At 37.7% G+C, this 14,367-nt stretch overlaps 1 protein-coding gene across 1 annotated transcript in view; it reads left to right on the forward strand.

The window, feature by feature from the left end:
• The first annotated feature begins 970 nt into the window (after positions 1-970).
• COPS4 (COP9 signalosome subunit 4) overlaps positions 971-14,367 on the forward strand; it is a 22,782-nt gene continuing 9,385 nt past the window's right edge. The window contains exons 1-7 of the mRNA XM_012647149.1: positions 971-1,210; positions 7,853-7,932; positions 9,118-9,269; positions 9,808-9,911; positions 10,773-10,926; positions 11,083-11,233; positions 13,200-13,390. Coding sequence (XP_012502603.1) covers positions 1,137-1,210; positions 7,853-7,932; positions 9,118-9,269; positions 9,808-9,911; positions 10,773-10,926; positions 11,083-11,233; positions 13,200-13,390 — 906 coding nt within the window. The 5' untranslated portion in view covers positions 971-1,136. The remainder of the gene's footprint in view (positions 1,211-7,852; positions 7,933-9,117; positions 9,270-9,807; positions 9,912-10,772; positions 10,927-11,082; positions 11,234-13,199; positions 13,391-14,367) is intronic.

The following is a 14,367-nucleotide window of genomic DNA, read 5'->3' on the forward strand; positions in this document are numbered from 1 at the left end:
AGCTTGTGCTCACAGAATACAATGGACTATATGGAAATCCTTGCAGAGAGCAGAACCAAAGTCTGACCAAGGAACTCACTCCACTACCAGGCAGTGGGTATTCATAATTCCTTCCCAGGATTCTGCCCGTTGCTGTGGGCCAGGAACTGCTGTATTTCCCATTCTTACTTTTTATGAGTTTTAACTGAAGTTGTCCTATTTCTGCTCCATTATCATTTTGTATTATTTGTATGGGCATAGGGCAGATCATTTGTTTTATAGTCATATATCAAGATGGCAAAAATTTAAAGGATTGACATCTTTTGTAGGCAACTGTAGAAAATTGCACTCCTATATATTTCTGGTAGGAGGGTAAAATGATAGAATCCCTATAAAGTGTAGTTTGGCAATATCTACCAAAATTGTATGTCTACCTTTTGACTCACTTCTGGTAATGTGTCTTACCTGTACATATATAAAATAATCTATGTAAAAGGCAGCATTAATTAAAAATAAGTGTTAACTAAAAATTAACTAAAAATAGGATTAAATAAACTACCCTCACTATGCAATACTCTCCAGCTCGAAAAAGAATGACTATTTAAGACTAGATTTATATGGTAAGATCTTTGGGTGTCTTGTTCTGTCTTCTGTTGCTTATAACAGAATACCGGAAACTGGGTAAATTATAAAGAAAAGGAAATGCGGATATTTTTTTGTATTTTTTTAAACTATCTGTCAGTGGTGAACTGGAAATACAAACAACTCGTTCTTTACCACCGGTAGTTTAAGCGCTGCCTTAAGGAACAGTAAACTATAGACAGCAGACACGGAACTTAGTGAAAACGCAGTCCTTTTTACACACCCGGCACTTAGGGCAGTTGCACAAGTGGAGTTCATCAGCCAATCCAAAGTCGGAGCGTGCGAGGCAGAGCCTGTGGAAGAAGCCTTGGCAGGCCCCAGTCTTGAGGAGCGGAGCTGTGCGTCACTCAACCCTGAGGGCGGCGCTAAGCCCAGGCTCCCACACCCGGCGCTCTGGCCCTCACAGGCGCTACTCTGTGGCATCTCGGGTTCCCTCTGGCTGTGCTCTGGAGGACCACACTCGTTTTCTTCTTGGCTGCCCGAGGCTCCGCGGCGGCGGCTGAGCTGGAAGAAAGATGGCGGCAGCCGTGCGACAGGATTTGGCCCAGCTCATGAATTCGAGCGGCTCTCATAAAGATCTGGCTGGCAAGTGAGTGTTTCCCAGGAGCACGGGAGTGTGGAGGTGGGCAAGGCAAGCCTCAGTGTTGATCTCCTTGGGTTGACCGCGGCTCTCGGGTGTGAAGCTAGGAGCGGGCCTGAGGACCAAGGGGGGCGGGCCTCTGGTCGGCTCGCGAGGCAAATGTTGGGGGCAGCAGAAAACTGCGGGGGACCTTGTGCAGGGGCCCTCGAGGCCAGAGACCTGGGATGACTGTCAACTTCTTCAGTCCTAGATAGCACCCTTTCTGGTCCCTCGGGATTTTGGAAGCGCGTTGTGAGATATGACTGTTCTGGCCTTCGCAGCCTTCCCTAGTTCCTTTTGCTATCGCTGGCCGGCCTCTCACACCGACTCTGGCCTCTCTTTGGACCTTTTCCTCCCGTTTTTGATTGAGGGACATTTAAATTCTGGGACCTTGATGCAGCATTTTCCGGGGAGATGGCTTCTTGGGGCTGACGGGGGCTGAGGAGGTATGGCTGCTGTCATGTCGGATAGAACCCCTCGGACCATCTTCTGCAGGTCCTGGTGTTTTGGGTATTCTCTCTGCCACCAACTCCGAAGATGGGCACACAGGCGGAATGTCCTCATATCGCGGATCAGGATGTCTAGAGCAGTGACGTTTGCAGGAATCTGGATTGTTCAGGAATTTTGTCGACATTTATGTAGAATGGTTAGGTCTACTCCAAGTTAAAATTTGTGACATGTGCTTGTCCTGCAAAAAGTTGTTCAACAGTGTTAATCATAGGTAGGTAGCTAGATACACAGATACCGTTCATCTTCTCTTCAGAGATTTCACAGCACTGTTCTTTTGTAAGGCACGTGCCTTCTGTTTAAAATATACCTCTCAAGTTGATCCTAGTATTTACACCCTGACAGCTGAGTTCACGTTGGTCTATATTAATAGGAAACACCTGCTCTAACCTGGACATTGAACTCCAGTGTTTTATGTAGGCTGTGCTGTCTTTTCTCTGCTGGTAAATGTACTTTTTAATTCTCTACTTTCGTTAGTGGGAAATTTAGTTGTATATTTTGGGCATAACTGCTTTGTGCTGCATTTTCCCACTCAGGAAAATGGGGATAATAACAGGACTTAATCTTGTCTAAGGTTAATTGAGGACAAAATGAGTATCTGTGTGCACATATGTTTATCACACTCATATCACTTAGAACAGTACCTGACACTTAGAAAATGCCATGAGATTGTTGTCGTTATTGTTATTAAGCAGTCTGTAAATACATACTGGCTTATTCCATGAGTTGAAAATAAGTTGAATCTATCTTCATGGCTCAATCCTTTTTGCATGTAATTTTTATCCATATGGATGAAAGTAAAACTAGCTTATATTTTTCCCCATGATGCTTTGCTTTTTATTTTGTTGAAGGAAAATAAGTGCATTCGTTATCAGAAGAGACAGCTTTTCAAGCATTTGCAGACGTCTGAAACTTCAACTAAGTATTTACTTCCTCAGCTGTGAATTGGAGAAAAACAATAGTATTTATCTTATAGCATGTTTCAGGTGTCTTTCTGTGTAATAAACCAAAAACTCAGCAATGTGAAACAACTATTATTTCTCAGGATTCTGTGGGTTGACTGGGCTGTTTTGCTGGTCTTGTCTGGGCTCACTCATGCCGGTACAGTCAGCTGTCAATTCAGCTGGGGCTGGACTCACATGCATATCTGGCTGTCGTCTGAGTCTCCCTCCATGTACCTAGTCTCTCATTCAGTAGTTTAGCTGGAGCTTTCTTTTTTCTTTTTTTTTTTTGGAGACAGAGTCTTGTTCTTTCACCCGAGCTAGAGTGCAGTGGCGTCATTATAGCTCACAGCAACCTCAAACTCCTGAGCTCAAGTGATCCTCCTGCCTCAGCCTCCTGAGTAACTGGGATTACAGATGTGTGCTACCACACCCCGCTAATTTTTTCTGTTTTTGGTAGAGACAGGTCTCACTCTTGCTCAGGCTGGTCTTGAATTCCTGACCTCAAGTGATCCTCCCGCCTTGGCCTCCCAGAGTGCTAGGATTACAGGCGTGAGCCACTGCACCTGGCCTAGCTGGGGCTTTCTTACATGGCCATGAGAGTGTTCCAAGAGCGTGAGAGTGGAAGCTGCAAGATCCCTTAAGGCTAGACTGGGAAGTCTCACATCATTTCTGTAGTACTAGTCAAAGTAAGTCACAAGACCAGCCCAGATTCAAGGGGAGGGGAGATGGAGTCTACCACTACCTCTTTAGTGGCAAAGTTACGTTGCAAAGGGGCGTGGACAGAGGGAAAACTGATTCATTGGAGGCCATTTGCTGTAACAGTCTACCACATGGGATTATTGTGGAGATTAAATTAAATAATGTGCTTCATACTGATAGCCAGTGCAGTGTTAGCTAGTAAACTCCTTCAGAGCTGCTTTCCGAGAAAAGTCTAGACCTTGCCCGTAGGTCCTATCTGGGCAAGAACTTGTCAGGATATCTATTCTTCCAAAAAGATAGTTCTGCCAGCCACATGCTTTAAGAGAAATACTCTTGAAATATATCAGTGGTTTTAGGGTTATGTTAGGAGCTGGGTAACAAAGGATTCCATATTAAGGAATGATGGATTACATTGGTTTCTAAAATATTGATAATGTGTGTTCCCAGCAATTAGCAGGATATCTATAACAGTTGTTCAATAAGTGTTGGTTGAATCAATAAATAGCTAGAAAGGGGCAGAGGTTATATTGGAACCCATTTGTCTACTCTAAAAAGCTCATTTTTAACCTATCAGCCTATACTACTTTTCTTGTTAAAAACCCAGTTAGAAATGCTTTCCCATAACTGAATTAACACAACGGTCTAAAGTTGATATAAGAAATCGACCATAGGAAAAGCATTTTTACAAATTTTATAGGCTGCTTTTTGTACATATTGTGTTCATTATCTCATATAAAGCTTTAGAATAGGAGGAGAGCCTGGAGAGGGAGCATTTGAGTAGAGAGCTAGCTATTGTGATAGCCTTTCTTATTCATACTTGGCTAAACCTACTTGGTTCTTCCAAACTAAGTTCAGATGTTACTTTTTCCAGAAAGCCTTCTCTGAACAACCACCAGCACACACTCAGACCCATCCACCCACAGGACCTGGTTAGTTGTCTTCCTATGCCCAGTGACACCTGTATTTTTCTCTCCCATAGCACTAATTGTTTGGTCTGTTTACTGGCCTGCTTCCCTAACTAGAATGTGGTTTCTTTTGAGGGCAGGTATGAGGTCATGGATTATAAGGTTTTGCTGAGTTAATCCTATGGAGATACGACATTTTTTGTTTTTTCCCAGTTTTGTGGTATGGAGGGTACCCAGAGGAGGATAGCAGGCCTGTGGAGTCTAAACATGTCATTTTACAAGAAGCTTTTAGTAACGGGAGAACTCTTAGCTGCTTTTACCTATTAGAAAAGCCATTTTTTCAGAAAAGAAAATAGATTACCCTCTGTTCCACAGAGGTGGACTTTGGATTAGAACTTTCTAATAATAGAATGGAAAAAAGCTGTAAAATTGGAAGATACACACACACACACACACACACACAAGATGGAGAACAGTCTATATAACTTCAGAGGTAAAAGTTGATAACGCCTAGGGTTTACTGTGTGCCAAACACAGCATTACTTACATTTTCAAATCCTCAGTAAGTCAGTGATATTATTTACATTATATATGAGAGAACTGAAATACAGAGGTGAACTACCTTGCTCTGAGATCACACAGCGCCCTTAACTCTGAACACATCTACCTTTTTGTCCTTATATTACTTTCACCAAACTACATTGCATGCAGTGATTTTTTTTTTTTTGCCTAGAATGCCTGTCTTCTCTCGGTCTTTCCCATTGTCACTAAATTGAAATATTTAGAATGCCTAAAGACCAACCTAGTTAGGAGATTATTTCTCTCTCCTGAAAATTGTATATTAGCACTTAACCTGTTTTAAAGATTTAAAAATTTTCTGCAGCTTCATCGTGATGTGTCTATGTGGATTTGTTTTGAATTATTTATGTCAGTTAGCTTTTGCAGTGAGATAAACCAGCCCAAAACCTAGTGCCTTAAAACAACAATGGTTTATTTAGTTCACAATTCTGTAGGTTGGCATTTTAGGTTGGGCTCAGCTGTATGGTTCTTCTCTACTCCACTTGGTCCTGGTTCCACATGGGCTCCCACATGGGTTTGTAGTTAGCTGCAGGCCAGGTCAGGTTGTCTGGCTTGTTGGCTGGAGCAATGGAGGTAACTGGGCTACATATCTCATAAGTCAGCAGATTCATGTGACCCAAGCAGGGTTTCAAAAGGCAAATGCATACAAGGCCTCTTGAGGTCTAGGCTTAAAATTGGTACTTCACTTCTACCACATTCTATTGCTCAAACAAGCCCCAGATTCAAGAGTTGGGGAAATCTACCTCTTGATGTCAGGAGCTACAAAGTCACATTATAAAGGGGCGTGGATACTGGGAGTAAAGAATTGTGTGATTTTTTTTTTTTTTTTTTTTTTTTTTGAGATGGGGTCTCATTCCATTGCCTGGACTAGAGTGTAGTGGTGTCAGCCTAGCTCACTGCAACCTCACACTCCTGGTCTCAAGCGATCCTCCTCCTGCCTCAGCTTCCTGAGTAGCTAGGACTACTGACACACATGGCCGTGCCTGGCTAATTTTTTTTTTTCTATTTTTTGTAGAGATAGCATCTCGCTGTGTTGCCCAGGTTGGTCTCAAACTCCTGGCCTTAAACGATCCTCCTGCCTTGGCCTCCCAAAGTGCTGGGATTACAGGGGTGAGCCACTGTGCCTGGCCTCTGCTGGGTTTCTTGAATCAATAGATTAGATTCTTTCATCAATCCTGAGTTTTCAGGTTTATCTCTTTAAATGTTCCCTCTGCCTATTCTATTTTCTCCTCTAGGCTCCCGTGAAACCCCTGTTAGATCCACTTCCTGTAACCTCTATGTCTCTTACTCTGTCTTCTGTATTTTCTGTTTCAATGCTTTATCCCTTTAAGGACCCTGACATTTAGCAATATTAAAAATAAGAATTTTGTTTCTAAAAGCTTAATATTTCCTTGCTTTCTTAGAATAATTTTATTTTTTTTTTTGAATTTGCTATCTTTTCTGTCAGTATACTTGCTCTCTTAAAGTCAGTTTGATTTATTACGGTTTTGAGAAATCGGACAAAGCAAGATTGTGAGAATTTTGTATGAATTGAGAGTCAGTAAGTGCTGAATGGTAGCTTGAGGATGTGCCCTACCAAATGCGAGTTGTAAATCTGAATGAGTTCTATTTTTGTAAATTTGTTTCTTGACTATATTCTGGATGACTTCTGAATAATTGCAAAGCTATTAAGTTTGTAAAATGCATTTAATTAGTGCTTTTTAAAAATATTATGATTAAGACAAAAGATATAAAGAATAGTATAACACTCATGTACTCACCACTCAATTCAAGAAATAAAACATTACCAATACCGTTGAATATGTGAGTGCTGATGATGCGGCAAGTACTGTTTGAGGCATTGAGTATGTAGCAGTGAACGGAACAGACAAAAATCTCTGTCCTCATGGAGCTTGTGTTTCAGGAAGGAATTTGCCATTGCCTAATAAGCGTCATTGTTCCTGTTTTTAGCATTTCTCTTATCCTTTTTAGAATGCTCATTTGAATCTTATGTGGTCATGGATATTAAATTAGGAAGAATAGATGTTAGAACTGAATGCAAATGAAGAATAAATAGGTACGGTCTGCCAGCATAAAGGATGTTCTATCAGTGGATTTGGCTTGGTGGAGTTTATTTTGTACAGATTAACACATACAATCTCTAATGTTGATTTCATTGCCTAGTCAACATTATCCTATTGCTGGTGACCCTAGATTCATTAGGTCCACAAGAGGAAAAGGTTCTGGTTCATCTCAAATAATGTCTGTGTAATACACAATTGAAGGAAATATAGCTTATCTTTTAAGGCATTTGAGAGGAAATTGGCTTTTTAGTTTAAATTCACAACTAAAATTTTTGAGAAAAAAATGGCACCTTAGACTGAGTAACTTGGAGTTATAGATTCACTCTTTCTTTTGATGGGCTTGAAAACTTTTTAAAAATTCTGGTATACTGTATTGAAAACTAGAAGAAACGGCACTTTAGAACTGTAGATTTAGTATTTCTTGTGATGGACCAGAGACTTAAAAACAAAAAGGCTGGGCACAATGGCTCACACCTGAAAGCCAAGCACTTTAGGAGGCTGAGATGGACCCCAGCTTGGGCAATCAGTGAGACCCCTGTCTCCATAAAATATAAAAAAATTAGCTCCGAGTGGTGGGGCACATTTATAGTCCCAGCTACTCAGGAGGCCGAGGCAGGAGGATGGCTTGAGCCCAGAAGTTTGAGGTTACGGTAAGCTATGAAAACACTGCACTCTAGCCTGAGCAACAGCAAGACCCTGTCTCAAAAAAAAAAAAAAAAAAAAAACCCCAAACAAACAGACAAAACTGTGGTGTACTATAAAGAAAACCACAAACGAGAACACTATGAAAGAAACCGGGGCAAATAGAAATGAATAAATACACATCAAAGTTAGAAATGAATGAATAAACCTTCCAAGTTTGCATTTGAAAATATGGTGCCCTCTGAACATCCTTTTTATTTGATGTTGTTTTAGGTATCGTCAGATCTTGGAAAAAGCTATTCAGTTATCTGGAGCAGAACAACTAGAAGCTTTGAAAGCTTTTGTGGAAGCGAGTAAGTGAGATGGAAACTCCATGTTTGCCTTGTTTTCCTGAGATAGGACTTTAAAGCTTTCGCAAGCCCTGTTTTATGTCAAATTATCAGTGTTAAATATGCGTCAAGATTGATTGATGGATTTTAAAATGTAAACTATTTAGAACTTAATTTTTGATGAATGGTCTTCAGAATTAGAATCCCAGTTAAAGTTTTGTGTAGTTATTGTTATAGTAGCTGATGAGAGACAATATAGCACAATGATGAAGAGAATAATTTGAACGCAAATCCTGATTTGCTATTTTAAGAGCTGCGTGATCCTGAGTAAGTTATTTAATGTCTTTGTGCCATCTTTTCCTCTTCTATAAAATGGGAATATGATACTTACCGTGTAGAATTATTGGGAGATTAAACGAGTTGATACACATAATAAAGTGCTTAGAATAGTACCTGGCATATAATAAGTGCCGTGTAAGTGTAAGCTGTTATTAATGTTAAGAATATTCCTTTTGAACTGGGAACTAGAAATTTCCATTCTTCAAGACACGTTTCCCTACACCCTGACTTAAAACGTATCAAAGTATGAAAATTGAAAATTACTCAAAATTCAGGCTGGAATTTATAGTGAGTTAACAATATTAATGATACTTGATAGTGCTGTACAAGTGTGTTTTTACCTACTTGTCCATCACATGGGCTCCTTTTAATAACCTTGTGACTAGACAATATAGATATGGGTATCCCTATATAATCTATTGTAAAATGAGTCTCAGGATTAAATGACTTTTCCTCTCTTCCTCCCTTCCTCCTTTTCTCTCTTCCTCCTTTCCTCTCTTCCTCCTTTCCTTCCCCCTTCCTTCCCTTCCTTTCTTTTCTTTCTTTCTTTCCTTTTTTCAGACAGGGTCTCACTCTTTCACCCAGGCTAGAGTACAGTGATGTTGTCATAGTTCACTGAAACCTCAAACTCCCAGGCTCAAGGGATACCTCCTGCCTCAGCCTCCTGAGTAGCATGAACTACCATGCCCAGCTAATTTTTCTTTTTTTTTTTCTGTAGAAAAATGAAAACGAACTAATGAAAAATGAATAATGCCTTGAAGGCTGCACTAATATAGATTGTTTTTAGCATTATTTTCGGATAAAGATTGATTGCTTAATGAAAATTTATAAGTTACTCATGTTTTCTTATCTCTTATTTTTTTCAACAAGTGGTAAATGAGAATGTCAGTCTTGTGATCTCGAGACAGTTGCTCACTGATTTCTGCACGCATCTCCCTAACCTGCCCGATAGCACAGCCAAGGAAATCTATCATTTCACCTTGGAAAAGATCCAGCCTAGAGTCATTTCATTTGAGGAGCAGGTAAAAATCTGGAGAGTGGTTTTTGAACTTGAAACAGCAATTATTTTGAGAATCTGATGTTATTAAATTCTTAAAGGAGATAATCATTCAGTTTCATTTTTGACAAAACAATATGCCAAATAGCATTTTACAGTGTAAAATCAAATAAATGTTAGAATTTTGCAACTCCAGCTGACATTTGCTCATAGATTAAAGTTGATTTTTATGAACCAAATATCACTCTTTAGAAAATTTTTAAAAAATTGGTAAAAATAGGCTGAAAACACAAGAAAACTCTGGCATCATGTATACAGTAACATAAAAGCAAAATTTAACATTTAACAACATTGCCATAATCCACATTGCAGAAATGTGGTTTCAGTTCACTACTTTGATATTCTATGAATGCAAAATTCATAGAAAAATTTGGTGGTCTAGAGAAACTTTTACTATTGACTTGCCAGCTTAATATGCTGAATTGCCATAGATTAACTTATCTATTTATTTTAGTTACTAATGTCTAGTTGAAATAATTTAACATGTATATCTACTATTCCAGGTTGCTTCCATAAGACAGCATCTTGCATCCATATATGAGAAAGAAGAAGATTGGAGAAATGCAGCCCAAGTGTTGGTGGGAATTCCTTTGGAAACAGGACAAAAGTATAGTAAATAGTGGATATTGGATGACTATGTATAGGATATATAAATTGTTCACTTAATATTTTTGCTTACATTCTAGTATAGGAAACAGGTAAACAATTTAATAAATACATACATTTTATAGGATGTTAGAAGATGATAAATGCTATGGAGAAAAGCTAAGGGGCAAAGTGGAGACAGGTTGTCTGTATCCTTAAATAGGGTGATTGGGGTGGTGAGTGGCCCTGATGTCACTGTCTCAAAGACTTGAAAGAACTGTGGGCTATGTGAGGAAACAGTATCACTAGATACTCTTAGAGGGGATGACTAGTGCAAAGGCCCTAAGATGGGAGCAGGCTTGAAGTGTTTTCTTAGTAAGAGCAAGGAGGAGGCCTTGGATATTTATAAATAACTTGACAAATGAATATCCTTGTACATACATATGTGGCCACATCCTTTACTATCTTTTTAGGACTTATTTTCGAGAGAGAAAGTATAATGGGTTAAGGATACATGCATTTTAAAGGATCCGAAGGATTGTTGCAGATCGTGTCGCCAAATTGTTTTCTAGAAGGGTTATGCTGGTGTATAGTCCCACTACTAGCATATGATGTGGCCCCGTACTGGGCAGTTGCTCTATTAAGATCTTTAGCTTATCGGAGATTATCTGAGGATCAGAAGTTGCTAAGATACAATGTGATCAATGATGATAACAAAAATAATTCAAGAAAACTTAGTTTTTCTATAATATAACACAGACAAGTTTGATTCCTTTTTATTAACAGAATATATATAAGGAAAAAAATAGCATATTTTCTATCATTCATAAAAATTTTCTTGATAAAATATTGGATCATTGTGTGTTTTTCTGTTATATCCCAGACAGTACAATGTAGATTATAAGCTGGAAACTTACCTGAAGATTGCTAGGCTATACCTGGAGGACGATGATCCAGTCCAGGCAGAGGCTTACATAAATCGAGCATCATTGCTTCAGAATGAATCCACCAATGAACAATTACAGATACATTATAAGGTAACAGATGAGCTGATTTGGAATTAATTTTGTATTAGAGAATTGTACCATACTAAGATGTTCCAGAATATCTGATAAATGCTCTTAAATATTAGAAATTTGTTCTCTCTCTCTTTTTTTCTTTGTTCTCCTAATTGAAACATTTTCCCTTTGTAGGTATGCTATGCACGTGTTCTTGATTATAGAAGAAAATTCATTGAAGCTGCACAAAGGTACAATGAGCTCTCTTACAAGACAATAGTCCACGAAAGTGAAAGACTAGAGGCCTTAAAACATGCTTTGCACTGTACCATCTTAGCATCAGCAGGTAAACACATAATTTATGCTTAAATAACAGTTATCTTAGTGACTTTAGGTTGGTTACTATTGGAAAATTTAGCAAGGAACTATTTTTCAGAGGAATGCCTTTTTAATACAATTATGCTAAATTTAGTTTAAGCATTTAAACAGTTAAAAACAGCAATAAAATTGTTAAAATAATTTAATATGCATGTATCAGTCTATTACCTGTATGTGTTAGTAATAGTTAAGAGAGATAATATAAAGTTTAATTTTCCTAAAATTTCACTAAAGAAAGAGACATTAAATGAAGTGAGAATTACACAGAAGGAAACAAAAATTCAAATCTAGAGATTGATGAAGTGATAATTAATGTACTGTTTTTGGAATTTTTTGTTTGTGTGTTTGTTTTTATTTTAAACTTCAAGCCTCAGTTTTAGACTTGGCATTCCTCTTTTTCTTCAATAAATATAACAAACTATTCTTTGTTCTTTCTACTAAATTATAGCATGTAAGTCACTTGGTTTATAAAGTGGAAAGGTCATTAAGAGGAAATGCTAATTCTAAACCATGACTTTTTAAAAATCATTCTGGAATCTTTAGTTGAAAGCCTAATGACATGTTCAGACTACACATTTCATTCATTATAAAGTGGTAATATTTTCTTTTTTGTTACTGAAAAGGCAGTACATAAACACGTTACTGCCTGCTTCCTTTTCTAAACAACTATTACTGGTTTCTTATATTTCTTTCAATATAAAAATTTCCTTCATGTTCTTTATACCTAAATGGTGGCATGATATATATGCTTTTGCAACTTGCTTTTTTCTTGTTAAGTATATACATCATAGTGATCTTTACATGTCAGCACATATGACTCATTCTTTTTGATTTTCTGTTGTCTGGCTTTACCATAATTTATTTAGTCAACTACAGACAGCACTGCAGTGATAATGCACATATATGAGTATATGTATGGACTAAATTTCTGGATCCAAAGGTACATACTTTTAAACTGTTGATAGAAATTATACATTGCCCTGTAATGTTACACTCTGAACAAAAATGTTCACAAGTACCTAATTCCTCACACAGGTATTGCCAAATTTCTTGATCTTTGCTGATCTGGTAGATGAAAAATAGTATCTCCCTTTAGTTTTGATTTGCATTTCATTTATTACGAAGTACAAGTAAGCAAGAAAAAGAAAATAGAAATTACCCGTGCTTTTAACCACTTACAACATTTTGGTTTCTATCTAGGTCTCAGCATATGAATATATAGTTGATCCTCATTATTGGTGGATTCCATATGTGTGGATTTACCTACTTGCTAAAAATTTATTCGTAACCCCAAAGCCAATACTTCAGTGCTCACACAGTCATTTGTAGACCTGTGCAAAATGGAAAAACATTTGACCCAGCGCATATATTTTCAGCCGAGGCTGAATAAGCTGATGCTCTGCTTTTGTTTCAGCTCTTATGCTACGAACAAGTGTCCTTTTCGTGGTCTATTTAATATCATGTTTTTCACATTTTCGTGCTTTTATCAGTGATTTTGCTTTTTAAAATGGCCCCCAACCATAATGCTGAAAGTGCTGTCTAGTGTTCTTAAGTGCCTTGCAGAGAAAATTAGTGTGTTAGATAAGCTTCATTTAGGTATGAGTTACAGTGCTGGTCATGAGTTCAATGTTAGTGAATCAACAGGATATATTAAATAAGATATCTTTAAACGGGAGCACACATAAAGCAAGATTATAGATTGGCCGACAGAAAAGTTGTGGCCAGAGGCTGACGGTCCTTAACCCCGTGTTTCCCATAGGAGGGGCAGTTGTGTATTTGCTAATTCAGTGTTGGCAACAATTTTATAGACTGTAACTACTGTGAATAATCAGTATTGACAGCATATTTTAGTAGGCAAAAATGGGGTCTTTAGATAGATTATTTTTTATGAAGAAGCATTGTAGAAATATCTGTTGTTCATTCGTTTCTCTTAGGACAGCAACGTTCTCGGATGCTGGCTACTCTTTTTAAGGATGAAAGGTGCCAGCAACTTGCTGCCTATGGAATCCTAGAAAAAATGTACCTAGACAGGATCATCCGAGGAAATCAACTTCAAGAATTCGCCGCCATGCTGATGCCACACCAAAAAGCAACCACAGCTGATGGTAATGACCATGTCTTGTATGTATATGGCGGTAAATATTTAATTTCTACTAGTACGGACTAGCAGAAATTATGTTGAATTAGAAACATCTTGCTATCTTTCTATAGTTCTATATAGCACTTCCTGATAAAAAGAAGAATATTATATTGACTAAAGATGAGTATCATACACAAACATGGACTTCCAGCATAAAAATAGCCTTATTTTAAAGCATTTTATGAAATAATGCGTTTTTGCAAACTGTAAGAGCAGAAAAATTACAGACTATGCTTATAATGCCTAGTTTTTAGAAAATTCAAACCATTGATAAGTAAAATCAATCCTAATTGAGCTAATCCTAATCTAATCTAATTCAATCCTAAGCATCAGATTATAATAGCATAATTCTCCCGTCTTATTTCAGGTAGATCAAAATCTGGCATAGTTGCTTGCCCCAAGGTTACTCAGGGTGAAGTGTTGCCAATAAGAATAGAACTTGGTGTCATATTTCCTAGTTAAGGGATGTATTTGCTTGAGTCAAACTCAAGATGAATTCTTTGCCAGGAAAGAATTTTTTAATAGTTGCTTGTTCATAACATTATTTTATATACGTTTGTCTAGAAAGGTTTTAAAGAAGCTTGTAATGATAAGACACATGATAATAAAAATAGAGATGTAGACAATCAGAAACATGGAAAAGATCAAGATAAAAATGCCGATTAGTTTAGCTGGAAAAAGAGTCATTTATGTGGGGGCTGGCTGAAAGATGTACACTTCGTGCAGTCTTACTGCCCTGAGTTAAGCCAGACCAGTGTGAAGGGATTGTATTGACCTACTATTGAATTTCTTTTATTTAATTGCACTTTAAGAAGCAATTCAGTTGATTCTCATGTTTCCATAAGGAAATATTTTTTTTATCATAGAATATTCTTTATGTAGGTCATCAGGAAAAATTCCTTTATGGTCTTAGGATTAGTTGTGCTTCTTCTGAGCAATTAGTTTTTACCTTATTTAAACAC

This window comes from Propithecus coquereli, unplaced genomic scaffold (assembly GCF_000956105.1).
Source record: "Propithecus coquereli isolate 6110/MARCELLA unplaced genomic scaffold, Pcoq_1.0 Scaffold26, whole genome shotgun sequence".
Taxonomy (NCBI): domain Eukaryota; kingdom Metazoa; phylum Chordata; class Mammalia; order Primates; family Indriidae; genus Propithecus; species Propithecus coquereli.